General features: G+C 49.8%; 1 protein-coding gene across 7 annotated transcripts in view; it reads right to left on the bottom strand.

Moving 5' to 3' along the window:
- ap3b2 (adaptor related protein complex 3 subunit beta 2) overlaps window positions 1-27,279 on the bottom strand; it is a 202,580-nt gene that overhangs the window by 17,914 nt on the left and 157,387 nt on the right. For all 7 annotated transcript variants that reach the window (XM_085972170.1, XM_085972168.1, XM_085972172.1 and 4 more), the window contains 5 exons: window positions 24,155-24,320; window positions 11,770-11,938; window positions 9,585-9,660; window positions 4,504-4,613; window positions 1,864-2,095 (listed from right to left, as the gene is read on the bottom strand). In XM_085972170.1, the coding sequence (XP_085828296.1) occupies window positions 1,864-2,095; window positions 4,504-4,613; window positions 9,585-9,660; window positions 11,770-11,938; window positions 24,155-24,320 (753 nt within the window). The remainder of the gene's footprint in view (window positions 1-1,863; window positions 2,096-4,503; window positions 4,614-9,584; window positions 9,661-11,769; window positions 11,939-24,154; window positions 24,321-27,279) is intronic.

Below are 27,279 nucleotides of genomic sequence, written 5' to 3'. Positions count from 1 at the left end.
AGGAAGAAACTTCAGAACATTTTCTTCCTGTAGATCTCCTTTAGAAGTTTGTGTTGGTTTGAAAGCCAATTCATGTTGTACAAAGGGCTTACTGGGTCGAGCGGTCCTTTTGTGTTTTAGAATATCTTGATGCGGTATAAAGGTGTCTGGCCATTGAACAGTGAAGTGTTACAGTTTCAGAAATGCAACAAATGTCCTCAACTTTCCCCGAGACTCTTGCAGTAAATCAACAAATTTGGACGGATTAGATTTCCATTGACAACCCCATCCCGCTAAGTGGCCTACAGATATGAATGAACCTTTTTTTTTCCATTTCTGTAATTTAATTGTGATGTCACAGCGTCACATACAATTAACAGCCATTACCAGAGGCTGAATTCCAAGCTTGTGTGAAGCACTCGATGGGTTTCAGACATATTATCGTTAGATTCCGGTCACCGCTACCTTTTAAATCTGGAAGACGAGGCTGGACTAATCTTTGTATAGGATGTGTTGGCACTATTTCAGGGTAATCTGTTTGAAGAACATAAGAAATAGGAGCAGGATTAGGCCCCTCGAGCCTGCTCCGCCGTGCAATAAGACCATGGCTGATCTTTGATCAATTTTATTCTGCACAGACTCGGTTACAGTCATTTAACTGAGAACCAACATCCAAACGTAAGGGTTGTCTATTCACCAGTGTATCTCCTGTAGCATTGCTCATTGTGAGTTGGGTAGACAATCTCCAAATATGACTAGTGGGAGAGTCACCCCCGAGAAACTCCAGTACGATTTGGACAGGTTGGGTGATTGGGAAGATGCATGGCAGATGCAGTATAATGTGGATAAATGCGAGGTTATCCACTTTGGTGGCAAAAACAGGAAGGCAGATTATTATCTGAACGGCAATAGATTGGGAGAAGGGGAAGTGCAACGAGACCTGGGTGTCCTTGTGCACCAGTCACTGAAGGTAAGCATGCAGGTGCAGCAGGCGGTTAAGGCGGCAAATGGTATGTTGGCCTTCGTAGCGAGAGGGTTCGCGTACAGGAGCAAGGATGTCTTGCTGCAGTTGTACAGGGCCTTGGTGAGACCACACCTTGAGTATTGTGTGCAGTTTTGGTCGCCTTATCTGAGGAAGGATGTTCTTGCCATGGAGGGAGTGCAGCGAAGATTCACCAGGGGTGGCAGGAATGACGTATGAGGAGAGATTGGGTCGATTAGGCTTATACTCGCTGGAGTTTAGAAGAATGAGAGGGGATCTCATTGAAACTTATAAAATTCTAACAGGACTAGACAGACTAGATGCAGGAAGGATGTTCCCGATGGCGGGGGAGTCCAGAACCAGGGGTCACAGTCTAAGTATAAGGGGTAAGCCATTTAGGACAGAGATGAGGAGGAATTTCTTCACCCAGAGAGTGGTGAACTTGTGGAATTCTCTACAACAGAAGGCAGTTGAGGCCAATTCATTAAATATATTCAAGAAGGAGTTGGATATATTTCTTAAGGCTAAAGGGATCAGGGGATATGGGGAGAAGGCAGGGGCAGGGTACTGAATTTGGATGATCAGCCATGATCTCATTAAATGGTGGAGCAGGCTCGAGGGGCCGAATGGCCGACTCCTGCTCCTATCTTCTATGTTTCTATGTATCTGAAGGCACTGAAGGAGGGCCTACGTTTCCAACTGCTCCACCAGACAATGATTTTTTGGAATGTGGAGGTGGAGAATTCATGAAGGGGGCTAAAAAGGATGCTAAGAAAGGACAGAAAGTCATCGACCTGAAACGTTCACTCTGTTTCTCTCTCTCCACAGATGCTGCCTGACACGCTGACTATGTCCAGCTTTTCATGACTGAGGGAGAGGGGCTTAATTCCCCAGACTCTTACCAATCTCCTTGAATCCATGCATCCTCATTCCCGACTGCAGCTTGGGCTCGCCGATGCGGAGGTTTTTGAATTCCATTTCGGAGTTATTGGTGAACTGCATCTGGACAGAGACCATGGCCTGGTCGGGGCTGAACAGCCGCCTGTTGAAGTAGTACTCCACCGACAGCCCCTCCCCCGTGAGGCGGTGCAGCAGCTCATAGGTTTTCGCTCCGCCGAGCGAGGGGCTCGACACCTGAAACAAGACGACAAAGGACCAGCAGCTGAATTGGGGCGCCTCACTGGGCTCGTCAGTTACCACTGCTCTTGAGGACCCACTGGGGGCAGGGAGGATGACTACAGACCGAGTCTGGTTCACTGTCCACTCTGCAGAAGGAGGCCATTCGGCCCCTCAGGCCTGCTCCGCCATTCAATGAGATCACGGCTGATCTGCACCTCAACTCCATCTAGCCGTCTTTGATCCCTAGCCCTTGAAACCCATACCTAACAAAAATCCATCGATCTCAAGTCTTGAAAGCTCCGATTGTCCCTCCAGCATCCACAGCCTTTTGGGGGACAGAGTTCCAGATTTCCACCTCCCTTTCTGTGAGAAAGAGCTTCCCGATTTCACTCCTGAACGGCCTGGCTCTAATTTTTTAAGATTATGCCCCCTCGTCTGGATTCCCCCACAAGAGAAAATAGCTGCTCTGGATCTATCCTATCAAATCCTTGCATCGTTTTAAACACCTCCGTTAGCTCACCTCCTCAGCCTCGGTCGCAGTCCCTTAGGGTGGGAGGAAGGGGCATTAAAAAGGGTGCAGAGAAGATTTACAAGGATGATCCCAGAAATGCGAGGGTTTACATATCAGGAAAGGATGAACAGGCTGGGTCTCTTTTCTCTTAAAAAAAGAAAGCTGAGGGGTGACCTAATAGAGGCCTTTAAAATTATGAAAGGTTTTGATAGAGTGGATACAGAGAGAATGTTTCCACTTGTGGGGAAGAGCAAAACTAGAGGCCATCAATAGAAGACAGTCACCAAGAAATCCAATAGGGAATTCAGAAGAAACTTCTTTACCCAACAAATCCAGGCTTCCCTGTTGCTTAGCAACAGCTGCAAGAAGCCCGACCACAGACCAAGCGTCCCTGTTGCTTAGCAACAAGTGCAGGAACCCCCGATTACACAGCCACAGATCCAGGAACGGCCACTAATATGAAGAAAAACTTACCTGAACCTACTCCTGAATTTTGCCGGCTAACCGAGATTTCCGGTTGTTTGGGTGCCGGTAAATCGAGAGTTTCCTGTAGATGCATTTAAGGGGAGGCTAGACAAGCACATGAGGGAGAAGGGAACAGAGGGTTACGCTGATAGAGTTAGATGAGGAAAGACGGGAGGAGGCTCGAGTGGAGCATAAACGCCGGCATGGACTGGTTGGGCCGAATGGCCTGTTTCTGAGCCATATATCCTACGTAATACTTAAAATCGTCCTTCACATGACGAAACAACACTGTACACCAGGAACATCTGGCACGGATTTGATTTTGTTGACGAGGAATACATCTAATGACGTTTTCCTGTCATCAATGGCTAATTTGAAGATCCCTGCCTGTTGTTTGGACAGATGTATTCAACATCTGTCGTCGCCTCCAGTGGAAAACCCCAGAGGCACCGGCACCGGCGACGGGTGGGGGTAGCCAGAGGAAGGGCTCCTCGTCCAACGTTTCAACCCCCTGGGCCCAGCCCAAATTCAACTGAAAATCGAGTGGGCAGGAAGAATGGCCTTAAAAACGGAAATCCCCCAAAAAACCAGTTACATGAAGAATTTACCAGATCCTGTTTGTCAGCATGTGAAATTAAACTTGAACAACCCCGCCCGTTATTTGGGCAGATGTATTCAACATTTGTCGTCGCAGCATATCAGCTTGAAGGGGAATGGTAGTGTTATAAATCATCATCACAAAGAACTACTCATGAAATAACGCTGGACGGCCAGCTGGTGGCGCCGTCCAAGGAGAATAAATGGTCGGGTGTGGGCCCAGCTTGATCAGGGACATTTTGTAAGACAGGAACTAGTGAAGTACAACTAGACCTCCATGTTCTGAAACAAGTTGATTAAAGCCTTGCTTTATACTCAAACCAAGTGCGTAGTGAGTTTTATTATGTCAGTTAGCATAGTGGTAATGTCACTAGGCCAGTAATCCAGTAAGCCTGGACTAATGATCCAGAGACGTGAGTTCAAGTCCCACCATGGCAGCTGGGGAATTTAAATTCTGTTAATTAAATAAATCTGGAATAAAAAGCTGGTGGTGAAACTACCGGATTGCTGGAAAAACCCAACTGGTTCACTAATGTCCTTTAGGGAAGGAAATCTGCCGTCTGTACTCGGTCTGGCCTATATTTGACTCCAGACCCCCAGCAATGCGATTGGTTCTTAACTGCCCGTTGAAATGGCCGAGCAAGCACACAACCGCTACGGCAAAGTCACTGTGGGAGCACCTTCACCACACGGACTGCAGCTGTTCAAGAAGGCGGCTCACCACTCACCTTCTCATGGTTAACTAGGGATGGGCAATAAATGCTGGCCTTGCCAGCAACGGCCACAGCCTGTGAACGAATAAATTAAAAACAAATAACCCTTGTACCCCTCAAGGTATGACAACACTCACCTCAGAGGGTAGGGCTGTGTCGGACAACGTTAGTCCCTGAAGATCCAGGTTGAGACTCTTGGATAATGTGTTGGGTGATGGGCTGGTCTGGAGGACTGAGGGGCTGCTGACTGTGAAAGAGAAAAGGGGAAAGAGGAGAAGCATCAACTCCGGGTAACTTACAACTATGTGGCCGCGAAAATAGCCCTCAGCGAACGTCGGTCTGGCAAAGTAAATGGGCACCTATTTGACTTGCGCAGTGTGCAGTGATGTGCACAGGACACATCTCTGCAACTGTGATTCCCCATATGCCAAGCTACCGATCTTGACAAGACAAACCAGGGGAATGCCACAGAGCACTAAATACAGGAAACTCTCGTTTAAACGGCACCTAAATATCCAGAATTCTCTATTAACCGGCAAAATTCATACTCCGAAAACACCTCAATAACCGGAAATGTTGCCGAGTCCGAGTCTCCCGCGGTGGCCGAGTTAGTCAGTGGGGGTAGTTTTCCAAACTGCCACTACTCGGCTTCCTGGCGCTGTCGGAAGTCGGAACACCTCAATAACAGGAGTCTGACTCATTGTTTGTTAAAACTAGCCTCGGTAGATAACCCTCTCCGTCATCCGGAATTTTTAATCAACCGGCACCATCCCGGTCCCGTCGGTGCCGGATACCAGAACAAATCCAGGCTTCCCTGTTGCTTAGCAACATGTGCAGGAACTCCGGCCACAGACCAAGCGTCCCTGTTGCTTAGCAACAAGTGCACGAACCCCAGATACACAGCCACAGATCCAGGAACAGCCACTAATATGAAGTAAAACTTACCTGAACCTACTCCTGAATTTTGCCGGTTAACAGAGATTTCCGGTTATTTAGGTGCCGGTTAAAAGTGGGGTGTCAATAGAGCTGTTTGACTACAGCAGGCGTCACTGATGAGCTGGACACACGATTGGGGGGGGGGTGGGGGCGGGGGAGTAGAGGTTCCTCTTTGGGTGCAACCTTTGCCAAGTTTTTTTTGGCCAACTTTCTGCTCAACTTATTTGTATATCACCGAACGTAAAATCTGCCATGAACCAGCGCAATCGTTTTAAAAAAAAAAGATTTTTTGCTATAAAAAATATTCCTTGATGTATTTAAGAGCAAGAACTTGGTGCAGTTTCATTAGTACATGGGTTTATCACAAAAAATAAACATTTTTTAAATCAGTGTCTAGTCCACCACCTGGGAGCAACCTGATTTTAAATAACTTTAAAAAACTATACAGAACCATTTGCTAGTTACATTGGGGTACAGCAGTCAGTTTCTTAGTGAATGAAAAAAAATGATACTCAAAAGCTTTTGAAAACGGGTCCTCGCACCCAAAAGAACCAGCTTGATTTTAGGAGCCTCCTTGAAGGCCCGCAAACGGGCGCAATTAGCAGAAACTCATCGTGGCGATGAATTCGAGCTGGGGGGAGTGTGGCCGGTTTTGTGGGCAGGGCCGACCTCCAGTTTTTTTAAGCCAGCGCAGAAGATCGTGGACACTTTGTTTGCGCCGGGCCTAATTTGCGCTAGAAATTCCACGATCTTTTGCTCTGGTTTGGCCAATTTCGGGCGAATTGCCCGGAGCGGAAACTGCAGGCCTTGAAATGTAACAGAGGATCTAACCTGCACCACTTGTGATCACCATGTGTGAGCTGCACTGGGGGGGCAGGCCCACGGTTAGCATTTGCGTCTCTGTGTGATATTTTTAGCTGAGTAACTGGGATAGTGCACTGGGCTAGATTTTCGTCTTAATGTCCCGGGTGTTGAGCGGAGCGCAGGGAGGAAAATCAGTCAGGGAAGCCCTTATCTTTGTTAGAGAGCCAGCCCAATGTTCATTCTCCCATTAATGGAAAATCAGGCAGGTTCTATTCCTGCTGTGCGATGCTCCCGCTCAATAGGGCAAATAAGTTCATTTTCTTTCAATCTCCCCAGAGATCTTCGAGCCAGGAGGACCTTCGGACCACAGCCAGATTTGGAGCCATGCCCGGTGGTGCAGGCCCCTCACGCCTTCCTGTGGTTGGGAAGGCAGACGGGCCTCCTCCTAAATCACCATCAATCTGGTCATGAATGATTGGGGGTGGGGGGGTCTGGAGGGACCCTTCTGCCCATTGCCTCCCCTGTGAGAAGGAAGCACATGGTCTGCGCTTGACGTAATTGCAGCATAACTCCCAGCAAGCCTCTGCCACTGCAACAACACTGACGTATCTAAGACACCTCCTGACACATGATGTCCACGACTGAAAATCTATATATGGCTCCAAGTAAAATGGAGTCAAGACATGGATTCCTGTCTTATAATGATTCACCCAAGTGTTAAAATGTATTGAAATTGAAAAAAAAAAGTAAAAGGACATCCATAACAAGAAGTCTATACTGTTTCTGCATTAGTGAGCAAGAGTTAATAACTTGGAACTGTCCAGTGCTGCTCAATGTTCCCAATACTGCTATGTTTCAGGACCAAGGACAGCTCCATCACAAAAATACCAGAGGGCAGAGGACGAGGTGAGCTCCGCCCCAGAGGACGAGGTGAGCTCCGCCCCAGAGGACGAGGTGAGCTCCGCCCCAGAGGACGAGGGGAGCTCCGCCCCAGAGGACGAGTGGAGCTCCGCCCCAGAGGACGAGGGGAGCTCCGCCCCAGAGGACGAGGGGAGCTCCGCCCCAGAGGACGAGGTGAGCTCCGCCCCAGAGGACGAGGTGAGCTTCGCCCCAGAGGACGAGGGGAGCTCCGCCCCAGAGGACGAGGGGAGCTCCGCCCCAGAGGACGAGGTGAGCTCCGCCCCAGAGGACGAGGTGAGCTCCGCCCCAGAGGACGAGGTGAGCTCCGCCCCAGAGGACGAGGTGAGCTCCGCCCCAGAGGACGAGGGGAGCTCCGCCCCAGAGGACGAGGGGAGCTCCGCCCCAGAGGACGGGGTGAGCTCCGCCCCAGAGGACGAGGGGAGCTCCGCCCCAGAGGACGAGGTGAGCTTCGCCCCAGAGGACGAGGGGAGCTCCGCCCCAGAGGACGAGGGGAGCTCCGCCCCAGAGGACGAGGTGAGCTCCGCCCCAGAGGACGAGGTGAGCTCCGCCCCAGAGGACGAGGTGAGCTCCGCTCCAGAGGACGAGGGGAGCTCCGCCCCAGAGGACGAGGTGAGCTCCGCTCCAGAGGACGAGGGGAGCTCCGCCCCAGAGGACGAGGGGAGCTCCGCCCCAGAGGACGAGGGGAGCTCCGCCCCAGAGGACGAGGTGAGCTCCGCCCCAGAGGACGAGGTGAGCTCCGCCCCAGAGGACGAGGTGAGCTCCGCCCCAGAGGACGAGGGGAGCGCCGTCCCAGAGGACGAGGGGAGCTCCGCCCCAGAGGACGAGAGGAGCTCTGCCCCAGAGGACATGGGGAGCGCAGTCCCAGAGGACATGGGGAGCGCAGTCCCAGAGGACGAGGGGAGCTCCGCCCCAGAGGACGAGGGGAGCTCCACCCCAGAGGACGAGGTGAGCTCCGCCCCAGAGGACGAGGTGAGCTCCGCCCCAGAGGACGAGGTGAGCTCCGCCCCAGAGGACGAGGGGAGCTCCACCCCAGAGGACGAGGGGAGCGCCGTCCCAGAGGACGAGGGGAGCTCCGCCCCAGAGGACGAGAGGAGCTCTGCCCCAGAGGACATGGGGAGCGCATTCCCAGAGGACGAGGGGAGCGCCGCCCCAGAGGACGAGGGGAGCTCCGCCCCAGAGGACGAGGGGAGCTCTGCCCCGGAGGACGAGGGGAGCTCCGCCCCAGAGGACATGGGGAGCGCCGTCCCAGAGGACATGGGGAGCGCCGTCCCAGAGGACGAGGGGAGCGCCGTCCCAGAGGACGAGGGGAGCTACGCCCCAGAGGACGAGGGGAGCTCCGCCCCAGAGGACGAGGAGGGGAGCTCCGCCCCAGAGAACGAGGGGAGCTCCGTCCCAGAGGACGAGGAGGGGAGCACCGCCACAGAGGAAGAGGGGCGCTCCGTCCCAGAGGACATGGGGAGCTCCGCCCCGGAGGACGAGGGGAGCTCCGCCCCAGGAGGGGAGCTGCACCATAGCTCCAGTTTCAGCTGTAGTGAGGTTGGCAATCGGCAGGTTGGGATTAGCACCCCACCATCCAGAGCAAATTCTGGAGTCACCTGGGTTCAGACCTAGAGAACACATCTAGCGCAGCCACATCATGTTCCAAAACCAGAACGATCAAATGTTTCGGAACTCTTGGATCTCATTAACTGAACATCGAACACTTCAGCCCTATGGAGTTCTGGCCAAATGAATGACGGATACAGCAAAAGGCCACGGTAATTATACCAAGTCCAGGCAGCTTCTGACACTTCAGGTCGAAGCGATTCCTTCACAATAGTCAAATGACTTTGAGGAACCTGCGGCAATCCAAAGACCACCTTTCACGGCCACAGGGGACGTGCAAGAAATACGGCCTTGCCAGTGTTGACCACATCCTGAGAATAAATTTCAAACAGCCCCAAATCCTTTCTCAATAGCCCGGCAATTGATAGGAATTATTTTTGAATCTGGGAAGTGGTCTGATGAGCCGATTCAGGAGTGAAAGGAACAACGATTGTTGTGGGGCCGGTTAGAAGTATCCGAGCTCTGACTGGCCCCACAAAAATCTTCAAACCCCACTTCCTCAAAAAGGTACTTTTTCCCCCCCCCCGAGCCTGCAGTGGGGCCCTTCAAGGACCACTGGCTAACCATCTCGATGCCCCGCCCCCGATGGGCGGAGCATGTGTACATGGTAGGGCCCCCGATTAGAATATCCCATTTTGAAACAGGCGGGTGCAGAGGCCCCTAGGAAAATGGCGGCCATGGGAACAGGACGGTTGGTGTAGCAACGCAATTTCTGAGCTGCTATCGCCCCTGTCCCTATCTGGCGGAGTGACGTAAAATCGTGACACTTTGGTGTCAGCTTTGCGCGCACACATCTAATAGCCGTGGATATATTTTAATATGGTTAACGTAATAATCTGGAGATCCAAAGTAGCATGAGCGTTTCAAAGGAATGGGCTCAACAGAGACACTGAAGATTAATTTTACCACCTTTATTAACTATTCTCTGAGCTACTGAATGCAAAAGACTCACAATCATCCAGGTCAAGGAGGGAGATCGCCTTCTGCTTAGACTTGAGCGGCCTAGGCGGTGGTTTAGTCGTGGAAGACTGAAAGAAAAGTAAATAGGCCAATGAAAGTTTCAGGCTTTCCCTGTCTTCGTTTAACGTTCCCGTTTTCCCATTTTCAGTCACTCCTCCCTCCCTCACGCGCCAATCAGCCTTTCCCAAAACTCTGTGGGCTTGGAGTTGGTATTTTGGGCCTAGGTCGGTGATGCCACATTGGGATTGACCAGTCTGAGCATGTGCAGCGTACCTAAATTCCCAAGGTGCATCACTGTCGACGGGTGCTTGAGCCGTTTATGATGCAACTGGGGTGGCCACCTCAGGTAGGGGGAGATGGCGGGGCCGGGGGTCGGAGAGTTGTGGTGGGCGGGGGTGGGGTCGGGGCAGGAAGAACTCACTGCCATGCTTTGTTGGTTGGAGATTTTTTTTAAAGTCAAATGCCGCCAGGTTCTGAATCTTGTAGTTTGCTAATTTAAGCCCCTCCACCCCAACCCGCACATAAGGCCTGTAGTTACACTGGATGACACGAGGGCCGATGTGGACACGAGGGCAGATGTGGACACAAAGGGTACATGTGGACACATGAGGGCAGATGTGGACACGAAGGGTAGATGTGGACGCGAGGGCAGATGTGGACGCGAGGGCAGATGTGGACGCGAGGGCAGATGTGGACGCGAGGGCAGATGTGGACACCAAGGCAGATGTGGACACATGTGGGCAGATGTGAACACGTGGGCAGATGTGGACACATGTGGGCAGATGTGGACACATGTGGGCAGATGTGGACACATGAGGGCAGATGTGGACACATGAGGGCAGATGTGGACGCGAGGGCAGATGTGGACGCGAGGGCAGATGTGGGCGCGAGGGCAGATGTGGGCGCGAGGGCAGATGTGGGCACGAGGGCAGATGTGGACACATGTAGGCAGATGTGGACACGAGGGCAGATGTGGACGCGAGGGCAGATGTGGACGCGAGGGCAGATGTGGACGCGAGGGCAGATGTGGACGCGAGGGCAGATGATGTACGCATCGCCTCAAATCCAAATTCATTTTTGTAGGATGGGAATGGGAGGCGAGAACCTAAACAATGTTCCCGTTAAGCTGGGCGGCTGCGCGTCTGGAGATCCCGTGCAGGCGGCGTGCCGGCTTTACAATAGGAAAAACCGCGCATGCGTGGGAATCTGAGCGGGCCGCACAGCTTGTTAAAGGGGCTGTGCACCCAAGAAAAAACTTAGAGAGGACATTGAACCCAAAGTGAGTGGACCCCACCCCAATGACTGATCCCGCCCACACCAGATTATGGCACCTTTCCGCTGATTACACTGAGAAAACCCAGGAATCCCGCTGTCAAATTTTGTTTGTGGACGCTCCTGTGCAGCGCCTTGGGGCACGTTACTACATTAAATGTGCCGTATAAACGCAAGTTGCTGTTGTTCCCACCTGTCCAACTCTTGAATGAACTGGGAACCAGCCGAGAACAGCCAAGTTCCTCCGACTGTAATCTGTTGAAAGACTGGTGAAGATTAGGCTCCCGGCCCCAACAGCAGACTCTGAACGCAATGACAAGTCTGAAGTTTCCAATTGCAAGAAAATCAAAGTGCACCTTTGAAAAAAAAAAGTGGGGAGGGGACAGGACCACTGGGAAAGGGTGCTTGTGGTGGGTGGGTGGAGCCTCAGGAGAAGGTTTATTTTTTCCCCATTTGCTCTTGGGACTGTGGGTGACCCTCAACGCGGAATGTTTGTTGCCCATCCCTATTTGGGCTGAGGGTACCAAGGGGGTAAATTTCCACTGGGGTTCCCCCATTTGTCCGCTGTTCACACTGCTTTCCCGGGGATTTCCATGGCTCTTTTCCCGATGCTATGGCGGGAGAGCGGAAATTCACCCCAACGTGCCACCCATGTAGGCCTGACCTTGTAGGGGTAGCAGGTCCTGGCCATGGAGGACATTAATGAACTAAAACAATCCAGCAACCTTCATGGTCATTTACTGGTGCCAGCACTCAAATGACCAGATTTATTGGATTCAGTTTCATAGCTTGCCATGGTGGGATTTGAACTCTCGACCTCTGGGTTGTTAGTCCAACACTATGGCCACCAGCTTACTGCATCCTTTAAACACGCCTGAACAAAAACCAACCCTGAGCTTGCTCACCTTCCTCCTGGTCTTTTTGGCGGTGTCCGACTCCGAGTCTTCCTCCGACTCCGACGAGCTGTCCTCCGACGAGCTGTCCTCGGAGGAGGAGGAGGAGGAGGATGAGGAAGCTGATTCTTCCTCCTCTTTCCGCTTCTTCGCCTTCTTCTCTTCTCCTTCACTTTGCCCACTGACAAACACATCAAGGGAAACAGAGGTAATCCATCTTCCAGTTAGCGAGCTGAGACACAGCGCAGGGTCTGGCTTCACACACACACACACTAAGGGGGGTCACAGGGTTGAGTCCCAGGCCACCAGTGCAGCGATCTCCCCCAGTCTATCTCCCCCCCCAGTCTCTCTCTCTCCCTCTACCCCCAGTCTCTCTCTCTCTCTCTCTCTCTACCCCCAGTCTCTCTCTCTCTCCCCCAGTCTCTCTCTCTCTCCCCCAGTCTCTCTCTCTCTCTCTCTACCCCCAGTCTCTCTCTCTCTCTCTCCCCCCTCAGTCTCTCTCCAGTCTCTCCCACTCTCTCCCCAGTCTCTCTCCCTCCCACTCTCTCTCCCCCACTCTCTCTCTCTCACTCCCCCCCACTCTCTCTCTCCCCCCCACTCTCTCTCACTCCCCCCCACTCTCTCTCTCTCTCCCCCACTCTCTCTCTCTCTCCCCCACTCTCGCTCTCTCTCCCCACTCTCTCCCCCACTCTCTCTCTCTCTCCCCCCACTCTCTCTCTCTCTCTCTCTCCCCCACTCTCTCTCTCTCCCCCCTCTCTCTCTCTCTCTCTCTCCCCCCACTCTCTCTCCCCCCCACTCTCTCTCTCTCCCCCCACTCTCTCTCTCTCCCCCCACTCTCTCTCTCTCCCCCCACTCTCTCTCTCTCTCTCTCCCCCCCACTCTCTCTCTCTCCCCCTCACTCTCTCTCTCTCCCCCACTCTCTCTCTCTCCCCCACTCTCTCTCTCTCTCTCTCCCCCACTCTCTCTCTCTCAATTCAATTCAATTCAATTCAAATCGCTTTATTGGCATGACAAGTTACATCTTATGTTGCCAAAGCATCGGAAAACATTCATGTTTGTTCACAAAAATACAGATCTATCCATACAGTGTATAAACAGATATATCCCCGAGTGTATAAATATATACTTTCATATAATTTATATATACTCTTTTCTTATATTTGCTGGTTGTCCCTCTGTTTATGGCAAGCTGTAACATAGTGTGCCGCTAGTGTTATGCAATTTCTCTCTTCCCCTAATAGGTATGGGAGTTTTTGGTCGTCATTCAAATTTCTGAATTCCGGGCATATTTTTGTGAATTTTGGGTAGAAATTCTCCCTTATGTCCTGATATTTTCTACAAGCTGTGAGGAAGTGCATCTCTGTCTCCACCACTCCCTGACTGCAGTGAGAGCATATCCTGTCCTCTCTTGGTAGCTGGGTCTGTCTGTGTCTACCTTTTTCGATCGCCAGGTTATGTTCACTAAGTCTGTACATTGTCAAAGTTTTTCTCAGTTTGCTATCCTTTACCATGGTCAGGTAATCAGCCATGTTGTATTGTCTGTTTAGGGCCAAGTAGCAATTGAGTTTGCTTTGGGTTTTTGTTGTTTCTGCCCAATATGACAGATATTTTTCCTTTTGCTTAGCGACGATTGTGTTGGGTCGAATTCTTTGTGTTACGCTGTCACTGTCCTGGGGCTGGTTATTGTTAGTAGTGTTAGTAGTTACTTCACTGAGTCCCAGGACTAGTTGACTGAGGGTATTCTTCTTTATGGTCCTCTCTTGGCATTTCAGGGCTTCGTAGTGATAGCATTGGGGGTTGCTCATTTCTAGGTGTTTCCAAAATTTGGTGGCTCTTTTTTGGATAGTGATTATTAATGGATATTGGCCTAGTTCTGCCCTGCATGCATTGTTTACGGTTTTCCTTTGAGTCCGGAGTATACTTTTACAGAATTCTGCATGTAGGATCTCAATTGGGTGTTTGTCCCATTTTGCAAATTCTTGTTGTGTTAGCGGTCCCCACACCTCACTGCCATAGAGTGCAATTGGTTCAATTACTGATTTGAAAATTTTGAGCCAAATGCTAATTGGGATTTCTATTTGGATTGATTTTTTAATGGCATAGAAAGCCCTTCTTGCTTTCTCTTTCAGTTCATTCACAGCCAGTTTGAAATTCCCCGTAGAGCTGATTTTTAAGCCCAAGTATGTGTAGTTAGTGGTTTGTTCAATTTTGGTTGTTCCTAGTGTGAAATTTATTTTGGGTCCCTGATGTCTGGATCTTTGCTGGAACACAAGGACTTCGGTTTTTTGGGGATTTATTGTCATGGCCCAAGTCTGGCAGTATGACTCCAGCAGATCCAGGTTCTGCTGTAGACCCTCCTTAGTTGGTGACAGCAGAACCAGGTCGTCTGCATAGAGGAGGAATTTAACCTTGGATTCATATAGGGTGAGGCCGGGTGCTGTAGATTGTTCAAGTAGTTTTGCCAATTCATTTATGTAAATATTAAAGCGTGTCGGTGAGATTGGCGAGCCCTGCATCACCCCCCGCCTCTGTGGGAAGTATTTTGTTTGTTTGTCTCCAATTTTAACAGCACATTTGTTGTTTGTATACATTGATTTAATTACATCATATGTTTTTCCCCCTACCCCGCTTTCGATAAGTTTCAGGAATAAACCGCCATGCCAGATGGAGTCGAAAGCCTTCTGGAAATCTATAAAACATGCATAGATTTTACTTTTGTTTTGATGGACGTGTTTGTCAATTAGGGTCTGTAGGGTAAAGATATGATCTGATGTTCTATAGTTTGGCAGGAATCCAATTTGGCTTTTACTCAAGACATTGTGCTCCTCAAGGAAGTTTATAAGTCTTTTGTTTATGATGCTACAGAATGCCTTCCCCAGGTTACTGTTTACACAGATGCCTCGATAGTTATTTGGGTCGAATTTGTCCCCACTTTTGTATATGGGCGTTATGAGTCCTTTGTTCCAGACATCAGGGAAGTAACCGATACTCAGAACCAAGTTGAAGAGTTTTAGGATAGCCAGTTTCATTTTATCATCTGTGTGTTTAATCATCTCGCTTAGTATGCCGTCTGCCCCGCAAGCTTTTCCTGGTCGCAGGTCCTTGAGTTTTTCAAGAAGTTCTTTTTCTGTTATTATGGAGTCTAGCGGGTTTTGGTTATCTTTTATGGCCATTTCTAGCATTTCCAGTTTTTTGCATATTTGGTGTTGCTCTGGCCTTAGTGTGTTTTTCTGGTATAATTTTTCAAAGTGGTTTTCCCATGTGTCTCCATTTTGAATGGCCAATTCGTCGTGTTGTGTTTTGTGTAATGTATTCCAGTTGTCCCAGAAACAATTGGAATCAATGGATTCCTCAATGTAGCTGAGTGTATTCTTAGTATATTGCTCTTTTTTGGTTCTGAGTGTGTTTCTGTATTGTGTTAGTGTCTGACAATAAGTAAGGTGTAATTCCTCGTTTTCTGGATGTCTATGTTTTTGGTTTGATATTTTTCTAAGTTTTTTCCTCATGTTATGGCAATCTGGGCCAAAACATTTTTCATAGTTTTTTGGTTTGGGTTTGTTCTTGCGAGCTTTCAAGTTTGACCTTGTTGCCAAATTATCAAAAATATTGTTTAGGTTATTCACTGCCCGGTTCACGCCTTCTTTATTGTGAGTGTATATGTTATCCAGAAAGGTGTCCAAGAGAGCTTGAGTTGATTCATTGCTAATTGCTTTCTGGTATTTTTCCGTGTCGTTTTTGGCCCATCTGTACGATTTTTTGGTGTTGTACAGTTTACTGGGTTGTGTTTCTGTGTTGTTTGTTTCTGTCTTTTTAAGATACATAGTAATTTGACTGTGATCTGACAGTGTTGTTTGTGGTTTGACTGTGAATGCTCTGAAAGAGGATGGGTCCAAGTCCGTAATCATATAGTCTACGGTGCTGCAGCCAAGAGGTGAGCAATAGGTCGATCTTCCTAGGAGGTCTCCTATGAACCTACCATTGACAATGTACAGACCCAGGCTTCGACAGAGCTGTAGGAGCTGTTTTCCGTTAGTATTTGTCTGTTTGTCGCAGTTATGCCTGTATGGATGGGAAGGGATATCGAAGTGGTTATTCCCGAATATGTAATTGTTTCCCTGATTATTGGTGAAGTCTGGTTCTTCTCCAGTTCTTGAATTGAGGTCACCACAGATCAACACGTTCCCCAGGTCCTGGTATTGGATAATTTCCCCCTCAATGTTGGAGAAGGTGTCCTCTTTAAAGTATGGGGATTCCATTGGGGGGATATAGAGTGCGCAAATGAAAACATCTTGGGTGTTAGAGATAATCTCCCTCTCAATTTTGAGCCACATGTGGTTTTCGCCCTTTTTTATAAATTTGATGTAATTCTTAAGCTCTGTTTTAAACCAAATCAGTATACCTCCGGAGTCTCTGCCTTGGGTTACTCCTGGTAATTTATTGGAGGGGACCACCAGCTCTGTGTACCCTTGGGGACGGCCAGTGTGTCCTTTTCCTTTATACCAAGTTTCCTGTAAAATGATAATATCTATATCTTTAGTTTCATCTATGAACTCTGGGGTCCTACTCTTCACGTCGAGCACCGAAGAGCGTAGACCTTGGATATTCCAGGTCGAAATATATAAGGATTTCATTTTAAGTTTGATCTTTTACTATGATATGTTAAAGAATTATATGTGTTTGTCGTGTCTAAATGTGGGAAAAAAAGATCATCTCAGTTGTCTATAAATGTTAATACTACTTGGCTACAGTTCTTTCTATTAATCAGTCCTTGATTTTTTTCATTTTCTGATCCATAAGGCGGAAGTAGATGCTGCTGCACGTCTGCTTATTGTCTCTTAATGGATTGTCTCTGTCTGAGGTATTGCGTACGTCCTGTGCATCTCTCCCTCTGTCTGGCTGGGAGCGGTCCTGTTCCCCTGTGGGACAGGGATGGTGCAGGTCTGGTGTTGTTGTTGTGCATGGGGAACCTCTCTGGTCCCGGTTGGTGTGGTGGTCCTGGTATGTACCCCGCTGATCTCTGGTGGTCGGGGGGGGGGTCCTCTTGGGGTCTGGGTATGGACCCGGTTAAAAGCGACGTCCTTCAGGGCTTTAGCAAAGATCGATATTCGATTCCTGTGGATGTGGACGTGGTCGTAAAGACTTTCCTCATCGAGGGTGGGGTGTTGGGCCAGATGCACGTTGGGCTTTGATTCACAGTCTCTTGCTATCCTGGCATTTATCTCATGAATTGTGTTGATGTTAAAGTCTGTTCTCGGCAATATTGTGGAAACCGTGATTCTAGTGTTTGGAAATATATTGCTTGCCTTCCTAATCACTGCTCTGAGCGATGTTGCTACCTCTTTCTGCTGGGCCTTTAGGTCATTTGTGCCCGTGTGTATTATTATGTGTTGGGGGGAGCCTAATCTGGTTTTGGTCAGCCATTCCATGGCTCTGTCTGTTGTTGGGCACCAGATCTTTTCTACTTTACTTCTAGGGAAGAGCTTTTTCTCCCATAGGAATTTCCCATTTGAGTCTATGAGTATTACAATGTCAGCCTTGTTTGTGTTTAATGTCTGGTGGCTTTCGCCTTGACTCATAGCGTGTGTGTTGGGCTGGGGTGGTCGTGTCTGGTGTGTGCGCTCCTCTTGTGAGCGGCTCGCTTGTGGTTCCTCGGTGGTGGGGGAAGACTGAGCTTTAGTATGCTGGCCGGTCTGTGTTGCACCCCTTGTATTGTGTGTCTGCTGCTGTTGTTCAGTGTGGGAGTGCAGCTGTTCAGTCGGGCTCTGTATTGTCTTATCTCTAGCCTCTGGCTGCTGGTCTAGTGGTGTTATCTCTCCTCTATGGCTCTCTTTGTTTTCCTGCAGCTCTTTCACCTGATTCCCAAGTAGATTCACCTGATTCTCAAGTAGATTCAGCTCTCTCCTGTGTCTCTCCCTCTCTTGCTGTTGTTCGTGTTTCATTTTAAGGACCTCCTCTCTAAGTTTAACCATCTCTGTCTCTAACTGATTAAATTTATCCTTTCGTTGTATCTGGCTGTGTGATCCCGGGGTATGTGTCTGGTCGGCCCTGGAAGGCTCACTCACTTCCTGGCTAGGCTGCTCTTCTCTTGGTGAGCTGGAATTGTTAGGGGGACTATGTGTGGCTTCCTCCCTGGTAGTTACGCTGGAGTTAGTCAGTTGTATCATGTGGCTGTGGGTCGCCGGGGTTAGTGTCTGGTTAGAACTGTGTGGCTCGTTCACCTCCTGACCAGGCTGATTTACTCCTGGTGAGTTGTCAGTGTTGGGGGGAGTGCGGGTCGCTCTTCCCCTGTTAGCCACTCTGGGGCTGTTCCTTCCCCTCTTAGTTATTTCTTTCAGTGTCTTGAAGGCCGTTTCAAAGCTGTCGAGGTTGCCTTGCACTAATATTGTTCCGTTATTGTACATGTTGACAGTCGTGGCTGCCCTGTCTCCTGGTTTATTAATTTTCATTTTGGGCCCATTAGCGGTTTTTTCCTGCTTAACCCTGGTATATTGTGATTTTATTGCTGTGATCCAAGCCGCTGGCTGATCGGAGTAAAAAATGAGGTCACATTTTTTCCCAGTGCTGTACCAGTCAGCAAAAAGAGTTTCTGGTTTTTCTCTCAGCTGCTTCTGTTTGATCGATTTTATAGCATTTTTTTTGGTGTTGGGGGGAATCTGGAAGAGGTTGCTCTCAGTGTCCCTCGTGAGCTGCTGTGGCTCCTCTGATTCGCCCATTATTGGTAGTGTAGAGGTAGAAAGTATTGTTGATCTTAGGATAAGCTTTTCTGGGGCCCTGGGTTTGGTGTTTCCCTCTCCCTGCTCGCGACCTTTCCCAGTCCCCGGACTCGCTCGCTCTCCAGGCCCTCCCCAGGTCCCGTACTCACTGTCCTGGTCTGTGTCTGGGATTTGCTGATTCCCGGTGTCTCCCGGCTGCTCCCCTCCCTCTCAGAGGTCTCTGGGCCTCTGTCTTGGCCAGGCTCCTCAGGTCTTTCCCTGGCTTCAGGCTCCCTCCCCAGGACCCGTACTCACTGTCTGCGCCTGGGAGCCGCTGCCTCACAGTGCCCTCGGGCTGCTCCCTTCTCCCTCAGAGGTCTCCAGGCCTCTGTCTCGGTCTGGCTCCTCCACTCTCTCTCTCTCTCCCCCACTCTCTCTCTCTCCCCCACTCTCTCTCTCTCCCCCACTCTCTCTCTCAATTCAATTCAAATCGCTTTATTGGCATGACAAGGTACATCTTATGTCGCCAAAGCATCGAAAAACATTCATGGTTGTACACAAAAATACAGATCTATCCATACAGTGTATAAACAGATATATCCTTGAGTGTATAAATATACATACATTCATATAATTTGTATATACTCTTTTCTTATATTTAGTGGTTGTCCCTCTGTTTATGGCAAGCTGTAACATAGTGTGCCGCTAAGGTTACACAATTTCTCTCTTCCCCTAGTAGGTATGGGAGTTTTTGGTCGTCATTCAAATTTCTGAATTCCGGGCATATTTTTGTGAATTTTGGGTAGAAATTCTCCCTTATGCCCTGATATTTTCTACAAGCTGTGAGGAAGTGCATCTCTGTCTCCACCACTCCCTGACTGCAGTGAGAGCATATCCTGTCCTCGCTTGGTAGCCGGGTCTGCCTGTGTCTACCTTTTTCGATCGCCAGGCTATGTTCACTAAGTCTGTACATTGTCAAGGTTTTTCTCAGTTTGCTATCCTTTACCATGGTCAGGTAATCAGCCATGTTGTATTGTCTGTTTAGGGCCAAGTAGCAATTGAGTTTGCTTTGGGTTTTTGTTGTTTCTGCCCAATATGACAGATATTTTTCCTTTTGCTTAGCGACGATTGTGTTGGGTCGAATTCTTTGTGTTACGCTGTCACTGTCCTGGGGCTGGTTATTGTTGTAGTGTTAGTAGTTACTTCACTGAGTCCCAGGACTAGTTGACTGAGGGTATTCTTCTTTATGGTCCTCTCTTGGCATTTCAGGGCTTCGTAATGATAGCATTGGGGGTTGCTCATTTCTAGGTGTTTCCAAAATTTGGTGGCTCTTTTTTGGATAGTGATTATTAATGGATATTGGCCTAGTTCTGCCCTGCATGCATTGTTTACGGTTTTCCTTTGAGTCCGGAGGATACTTTTACAGAATTCTGCATGTAGGATCTCAATTGGGTGTTTGTCCCATTTTGCAAATTCTTGTTGTGTTAGCGGTCCCCGCACCTCACTGCCATAGAGTGCAATTGGTTCAATTACTGATTTAAACATTTTGAGCCAAATGCTAATTGGGATTTCTATTTGGATTGATTTTTTAATGGCATAGAAAGCCCTTCTTGCTTTCTCTTTCAGTTCATTCACAGCCAGATGAAAATTTCCTGTAGAACTGATTTTTAAGCCCAAGTATGTGTAGTTAGTGGTTTGTTCAATTTTGGTTGTTCCTAGTGTGAAATTTATTTTGGGTCCCTGATGTCTGGATCTTTGCTGGAACACAAGGACTTTGGTTTTTTGGGGATTTATTGTCAGGGCCCAGGTCTGGCAGAACGACTCCAGCAGATCCAGGTTCTGCTGTAGACCCTCCTTAGTTGGTGACAGCAGAACCAGGTCATCTGCATAGAGGAGGAATTTAACCTTGGATTCATATAGGGTGAGGCCGGGTGCTGTAGATTGTTCAAGTAGTTTTGCCAATTCATTTATGTAAATATTAAAGAGTGTCGGTGAGATTGGCGAGCCCTGCGTCACCCCCCCGCCCCTGTGGGAAGTATTTTGTTTGTTTGTCTCCAATTTTAACTGCACATTTGTTGTTTGTATACATTGATTTAATTACATCATATGTTTTTCCCCCTACCCCGCTTTCGATAAGTTTCAGGAATAAACCGTCATGCCAGATGGAATCGAAAGCCTTCTGGAAATCTATAAAGCATGCGTAGATTTTGCTTTTGTTTTGATGAACGTGTTTGTCAATTAGGGTCTGTAGGGTGAAGATATGATCTGATGTTCTATAGTTTGGCAGGAATCCAATTTGGCTTTTACTCAAGACATTGTGCTCCTCAAGGAAGTTTATAAGTCTTTTGTTTATGATACTACAGAATACCTTCCCCAGGTTACTGTTTACACTCTTTCTCCATTACTCTCTCTACCCCACTCTCTCTCTCTCCCACTCTCTCTCTCTCTCTCTTTCTCCCCCATCACTCTCACTCTCTCTCCCCAGTCTCTCTCACTCTCTCTCCCCAGTCTCTCTCACTCTCTCTCCCCAGTCTCTCTCTCTCTCTCAACCCCAGTCTCTCTCTCTCTCACTCTCCCCAATCTCTCTCTCTCTCACTCTCCCCAGTCTCTCTCTCTCTCTCCCCAGTGTCTCTCTCCCCCCCAGTCTCTCCCCCCGCCGTCTCTCTCTCTCTCCCCAGTCTCTCTCTCCCTCCCAGTCTCTCTCTCTCCCCCCCAGTGTCTCTCTCTCTCGCTCTCCCCAGTTTTTCTCTCTCCCCAGTCTCTCTCTCTCCAGTCTCTCTCTCCCCAGTCTCTCTCTCTCCCCCAGTCCTCTCTCTCTCTCCCCCCCAGTCTCTCTCTCCCCCCGTCTCTCTCTTTCTCTCTCTCCCCCCCGTCTCTCTCTCTCTCCCCCGTCTCTCTCTCTCTCCCCCCCAAGTCTCTCTCTCTCTCTCCCTCCCTGTCTCTCTCTCTCCCTCCCAGTCTCTCTCTCTCTCTCCCCCCCGTCTCTCTCTCTCTCCGCCCCCCGTCACTCTCTCTCCGCCCCCGTCACTCTCTCTCCCCCCCAGTCTCTCTCTCTCTCCCTCCCAGTCTCTCTCTCTCTCCCCCTCCCAGTCTCTCTCTCTCTCACCCCCAGTCTCTCTCTCTCTCACCCCAGTCTCTCTCTCTCCCCCCCCAGTGTCTCTCTCTCTCTTTCCCCAGTCTCTCTCTCTCCCCAGTCTCTCTCTCACTCTCTCCCCAGTCTCTCTCTCTCTCCCCAGTCTCTCTCTCTCTCTCTCCCCAGTCTCTCTCTCTCTCTCCCCAGTCTCTCTCTCTCTCCCCAGTCTCTCTCTCTCTCTCTCCCCAGTCTCTCTCTCTCTCTCTCTCCCCAGTCTCTCTCTCTCTCTCCCCAGTCTCTCTCTCTCTCTCTCCCCAGTCTCTGTCTCTCTCTCTCTCTCTCTCCCCAGTCTCTGTCTCTCTCTCCTCAGTCTCTCTCTCTCTCACTCTCTCCCCAGTCTCTCTCTCTCTCTCTCCCCAGTCTCTCTCTCTCTCTCCCCAGTCTCTCTCTCTCTCTCCCCAGTCTCTCTCTCTCTCTCTCTCTCCCCAGTCTCTCTCTCTCTCTCTCTCCCCAGTCTCTCTCTCTCTCTCTCTCTCTCCCCAGTCTCTCTCTCTCTCTCTCTCCCCAGTCTCTCTCTCACTCTCTCTCCCCAGTCTCTCTCTCTCTCTCTCCCCAGTCTCTCTCTCACTCTCTCCCCAGTCTCTCTCTCACTCTCTCCCCAGTCTCTCTCTCACTCTCTCCCCAGTCTCTCTCTCTCACTCAATTCAATTCAATTCAAATCGCTTTATTGGCATGATAAGGTACATCTTATGTTGCCAAAGCATCAAAATACATTTATGGTTGAACACATAAACGCAGATCTATTCATACAGTGTATAAACAGATATATCCCTGAGTGTATAAATATACATTCGCATAATTTATATATACTCTTTTCTTAGGTTTACTGGTTGTCCCTCTGTTTATGGCAAGCTGTAACATAGTGTGCCGCTAGTGTTACACAGTTTCTCTCTTCCCCTAGTAGGTATGGAGTTTTTGGTCATCATTCAAATTTCTGAATTCAGGTCATATTTGTGAGAATTTTTGGTAGAAATTCTCCCTGATGCCCTGATATTTTCCACAGGCTGTGAGGAAGTGCATCTCTCCCCAGTCTCTCTCTCTCTCTCCCCCCAGTCTCTCTCTCTCCCCCGTCTCTCTCTCTCTCTCTCCCCAGTCTCTCTCTCACTCTCTCCACAGTCTCTCTCTCTCTCTCTCTCCCCAGTCTCTCTCTCACTCTCTCCCCAGTCTCTCTCTCTCTCTCTCCCCGGTCTCTCTCTCTCTCTCTCCCCAGTCTCTCTCTCTCTCCCCGTGTCTCTCTCTCTCTCTCTCTCCCCAGTCTCTCTCTCTCTCTCTCTCTCCCCAGTCTCTCTCTCACTCTCTCCCCAGTCTCTCTCTCACTCTCTCCCCAGTCTCTCTCTCACTCTCTCCCCAGTCTCTCTCTCACTCTCTCCCCAGTCTCTCTCTCACTCTCTCCCCGGTCTCTCTCTCTCTCTCTCCCCAGTCTCTCTCTCTCTCCCCGTGTCTCTCTCTCTCTCTCTCTCTCCCCGTGTCTCTCTCTCTCTCTCCCCAGTCTCTCTCTCTCTCTCTCTCCCCAGTCTCTCTCTCACTCTCTCCCCAGTCTCTCTCTCACTCTCTCCCCAGTCTCTCTCTCTCTCTCTCCCCAGTCTCTCTCTCACTCTCTCCACAGTCTCTCTCTCACTCTCTCCCCGGTCTCTCTCTCTCTCCCCGTGTCTCTCTCTCTCTCTCTCTCCCCCCGTGTCTCTCTCTCTCCCCAGTCTCTCTCTCACTCTCTCCCCAGTCTCTCTCTCTCTCTCTCCCCAGTCTCTCTCTCTCTCCCCAGTCTCTCTCTCTCTCTCCCCGTCTCTCTCTCACTCTCTCCCTAGTCTCTCTCTCTCTCTCTCCCCGTGTCTCTCTCTCTCTCTCTCTCCCCGTGTCTCTCTCTCTCTCTCTCTCTCCCCGTGTCTCTCTCTCTCTCCCCAGTCTCTCTCTCACTCTCTCCCCAGTCTCTCTCTCTCCCCAGTCTCTCTCTCTCTCCCCCCCGTCTCTCTCACTCTCTCCCCCCGTCTCTCTCTCACTCTCTCTCCCCAGTCTCTCTCTCACTCTCTCTCTCTCCCCAGTCTCTCTCTCACTCTCTCTCCCCAGTCTCTCTCTCTCTCTCCCCAGTCTCTCTCACTCTCTCCCCAGTCTCTCTCTCCCCAGTCTCTCTCTCTCACTCTCTCCCCAGTCTCTCTCTCACTCTCTCCCCAGTCTCTCTCTCACTCTCTCCCCAGTCTCTCTCTCTCTCTCCCCAGTCTCTCTCTCTCCCCAGTCTCTCTCTCTCACTCTCTCCCCAGTCTCTCTCTCACTCTCTCCCCAGTCTCTCTCTCTCTCTCTCCCCAGTCTCTCTCTCACTCTCTCCCCAGTCTCTCTCTCACTCTCCCCAGTCTCTCTCTCACTCTCTCTCTCTCCCCTCGTCCAAAAGGTCGCGCGCAAAGGAGTTCATGCCCGTTCAGTACCAAAAAATTAGAGGGAACATTGCTCCCCACTCCTTTCAAAGACGCGCTTTAATTTTCTTGCAATTGAAAATTTATTCACTCCAGCTAAAAAAAAAACAGACACAGCCTCACAACACGCTGGGCTGAAAGACCAGACTACAATGCACAAGCCCACCTACCTGTCCTCGCTCCCATCTCTCTTCTTGCTCTTCTGCTTCCCTGCTTTCTTCTTCTTCTTCTCGTCCTTGTCCGACTTGGTCTCCTCCTCACTCTCTTGGCCACTCGCTGAACCGCTCTCACTTTCAATTTCACTCATGCTTTCAGACTCGCTGGCCGTCGGGGACTCTGTGAACATGGACGGCCGTTTGTTAAGCGGGGTTAGACCAGTCGGGCCGAGTGGCCTCTTTCTGTGCTTTAGACTCTCTGTAACTCTCTGAGTTCCCGCTGGTGATCTGACGGTACGGTGCAATGCCAGGGGGGCCATGGAGGGGATATTGTGTCAACTCATGCCCGATACAGTAGACTTTCCTCTTCATTGAGGAGAACTGCCAGGTGCAGGGAACAGGAAATGGGGGAGGGGAGAAGACCCTGAATGTCTGGTCTCCACCCCCACAACATTGCCCTCTGACCTTCCTGGGGGTTCCTCCAATGGATGGGACTGGAGTTGTACCTGCAGTAGGTGTAAGCCCAACGCTGAGATGTTTAAAATGATAAAGGGTTTCGATAGAGCAGATACGGAGAAATTTCTTCCTCTGCTGGGGGAGGTCAGAACAAAGGGGGCACAATCGTAAAATTAGAGCTAGGCCGTTTAGGAGTGAAATCAGGAAGCAGGGAAATCTAGAACCCTCTCCCCCACCCCCCCCCAAAAGGCTGAGGAGCGATAGAAATTCTCAAGCCTGACAGCGACAGAATTTTATGAGGTAAGGGTATCAAGGGAAATGGGTCAAAGGTGGGTAAATGGAGATGAGGTGCAGATCAGCCATGATCCAATTCCAATGGGTGGAAGATCCTAAATAACAACAGAAAACGATGGAAAAACTCAGCAGGCCATGCAATATCCGTGGAGAGAGAAACAGAGTTAACGTTTCAGGTCGAAGACCCTTCGTCAGAACTGAGAAAAAAAAGCAGGAAATGAAACAGATTAAAAGGCCAGTTTGGGGGTTGGGAAATGGGGGAGGGGATGAAAGAACAAAGGGGAAGGTGTGGGAGAGGTGAAGAGACATTAAGAGATATTCAAGACGAGACGAGGTGGTAATAGGACAGGTAAAGAGACAAAAGATGTTTCATTTCCTGCTTTTTTTTCTCAGTTCTGAAGAAGGGTTTCGACCTGAAACGTTGACTCCGTTTCTCTCTTCACGGATGCTGCCTGGCCTGCTGAGTGTTTCCAGCGTTTTCTGTTGTTATTTCGGATTTCCAGCATCCGCAGTATTTTGCTATCGTATTAGTGTAGCGGGTGGAAGATCCCGTTGAACTTGTCGACTTCCATGACCGACTCCCGATGTGCATTCCCAGTGGGTGAAAATCCAGACCGGGAACACAATTCATTAACTTGCCCTCATTGTACAGAACTCCCCTCTGATGGGAAACTATTAAATGTTGGTGTTCAGAGAGAATTAGGTGTCCTCGTGCAGGAAACACAGAAAGCTAGCATGCAGGTACAGCAAGCAATTAGGAAGGCAAATGGCATGTTGGCCTTTTTTGCAAGGGGGTTGGAATACAAGAGTAAGGAAGTCTTGCTACAATTGTACAGGGATTTGTTGAGAGCACACCTGGAGTACTGGGCACAGTTTTGGTCTCCTTATCTGAGGAAGGTTCACGAGATTGAACCCTGGAATGAGAGGGCTGTCCTATAGGGAGAGATTGAGTTATACTCTCTGGAGTTTAGAAGAACGATGGGTGATCTCATTGAAACATAAGATTCTGAGAGGGGTTGTCAGGGTAGATGCTGAGAGGGTTGTTTCCCCTGACTGGAGAGTCTAGAACTAGGGGACATAGTCTAAGTGGTCGACCCCTTATCCTGAGACAGAGATGAGGAGGAATTTCTTCACTCAGAGGGTTGTGAATTTTTGGAATTCTCTAGCCCAAAGGGCTGTGAATGCTGAGCCATTGAGTATATTCAAGGCTGAGATAAGATAGATTTTTGGACTCTAGGGGAATCAAGGGATATGGAGATTGTGCAGGAAAGTGGAGTTGAGGTCGGTGATCAGCCACGATCTTATTGAATGGCGGAGCAGGCTCGGCGGGGCTGTGCGGCCTACTCCTGCTCCCAATTCACACAGAATCACAGAAACCCCACAGTGCAGATAGAGGCCATTTCGGCCCATCGAGCCTGCACCGACACATATCCCACCTGATCCCCGTAACCCCTACACCAACACATATCCCACCCTATCCCCGTAACCCAACGTATTTAATCCCCCTAACACTAAGGGTTAATTTATCATAGCCAATCAACCTAACCCGCACATCTTTGGACTGTGGGAGGAAACCGGAGCACCCGGAGGAAACCCACGCAAACACGAGGAGAATGTGCAAACTCCACACAGACAATCACCCGAGGCCGGATTTGAACCCGGGTCCCTGGCGCTGTGAGGCAACAGTGCTAACCACTATGCCACCATGCTGATGAGGTTCTGTACCTCCGACACCACACATTAACCATCTGCTGCTCAAGCAGACACTCAGCCTGTGCAGTCCTGCTTGCACCGGCGGTTGGAAAGCACTCGGTCCACCTGAAGCCTCTGTGGCTCAGCTATTCCGCACCGGCGTGACGTCTTTCAGTTGGATGGTGTATTTCGGAGCGCTCTCTTTCTGGGGCTGCATCGGCTTTTTGGAAGCCGTTTGCCGCAAACAACATCCGTTCTGCGCAAGGGGGACAAGTGAATGAACGTGTACTCAATGTGGAGTTTCACCCACACAACATTTCAATTGACCCTTCGGCACCCACAGCCTTTTTGGTGGACAGAGTTCCAGATTTCCGCTCGCCTTTGTGTGAAGAAGTGCTTCCTGATTTCCCTCCTCAATGGCCCACGCTCTAATTTTAAGAGTTTTGCAGGCTGGCCTGTGTAGACACACAGTGAACAGATTAGCTGGGCGGTGGCCTGATGATCACCAGTCGTGGCGACGGCAGAGCAGCACCGCCACAACGACGTCACATCAGCAGGAGCCTGTCCTCAATGTTTTGCTCCCGGGGTGTCTCCAAACCAAAAGGCGGAAGGCACAGTGACCTGGGTCGGCGCTACGCTTCCAGCAGTGGCCGCTGGCTATCAAGTGGGAGTCGCAGGCTGACATGGCACAGAAACAG

Source organism: Somniosus microcephalus, chromosome 32, assembly GCF_052327205.1.
Source record: "Somniosus microcephalus isolate GS21.2 chromosome 32, FLI_Smic_1.0, whole genome shotgun sequence".
Taxonomy (NCBI): Eukaryota; Metazoa; Chordata; class Chondrichthyes; order Squaliformes; family Somniosidae; genus Somniosus; species Somniosus microcephalus.
The sequence above is the reverse complement of the archived record's forward strand: the minus strand, read 5'-3'. Positions and strand labels throughout refer to the sequence as shown.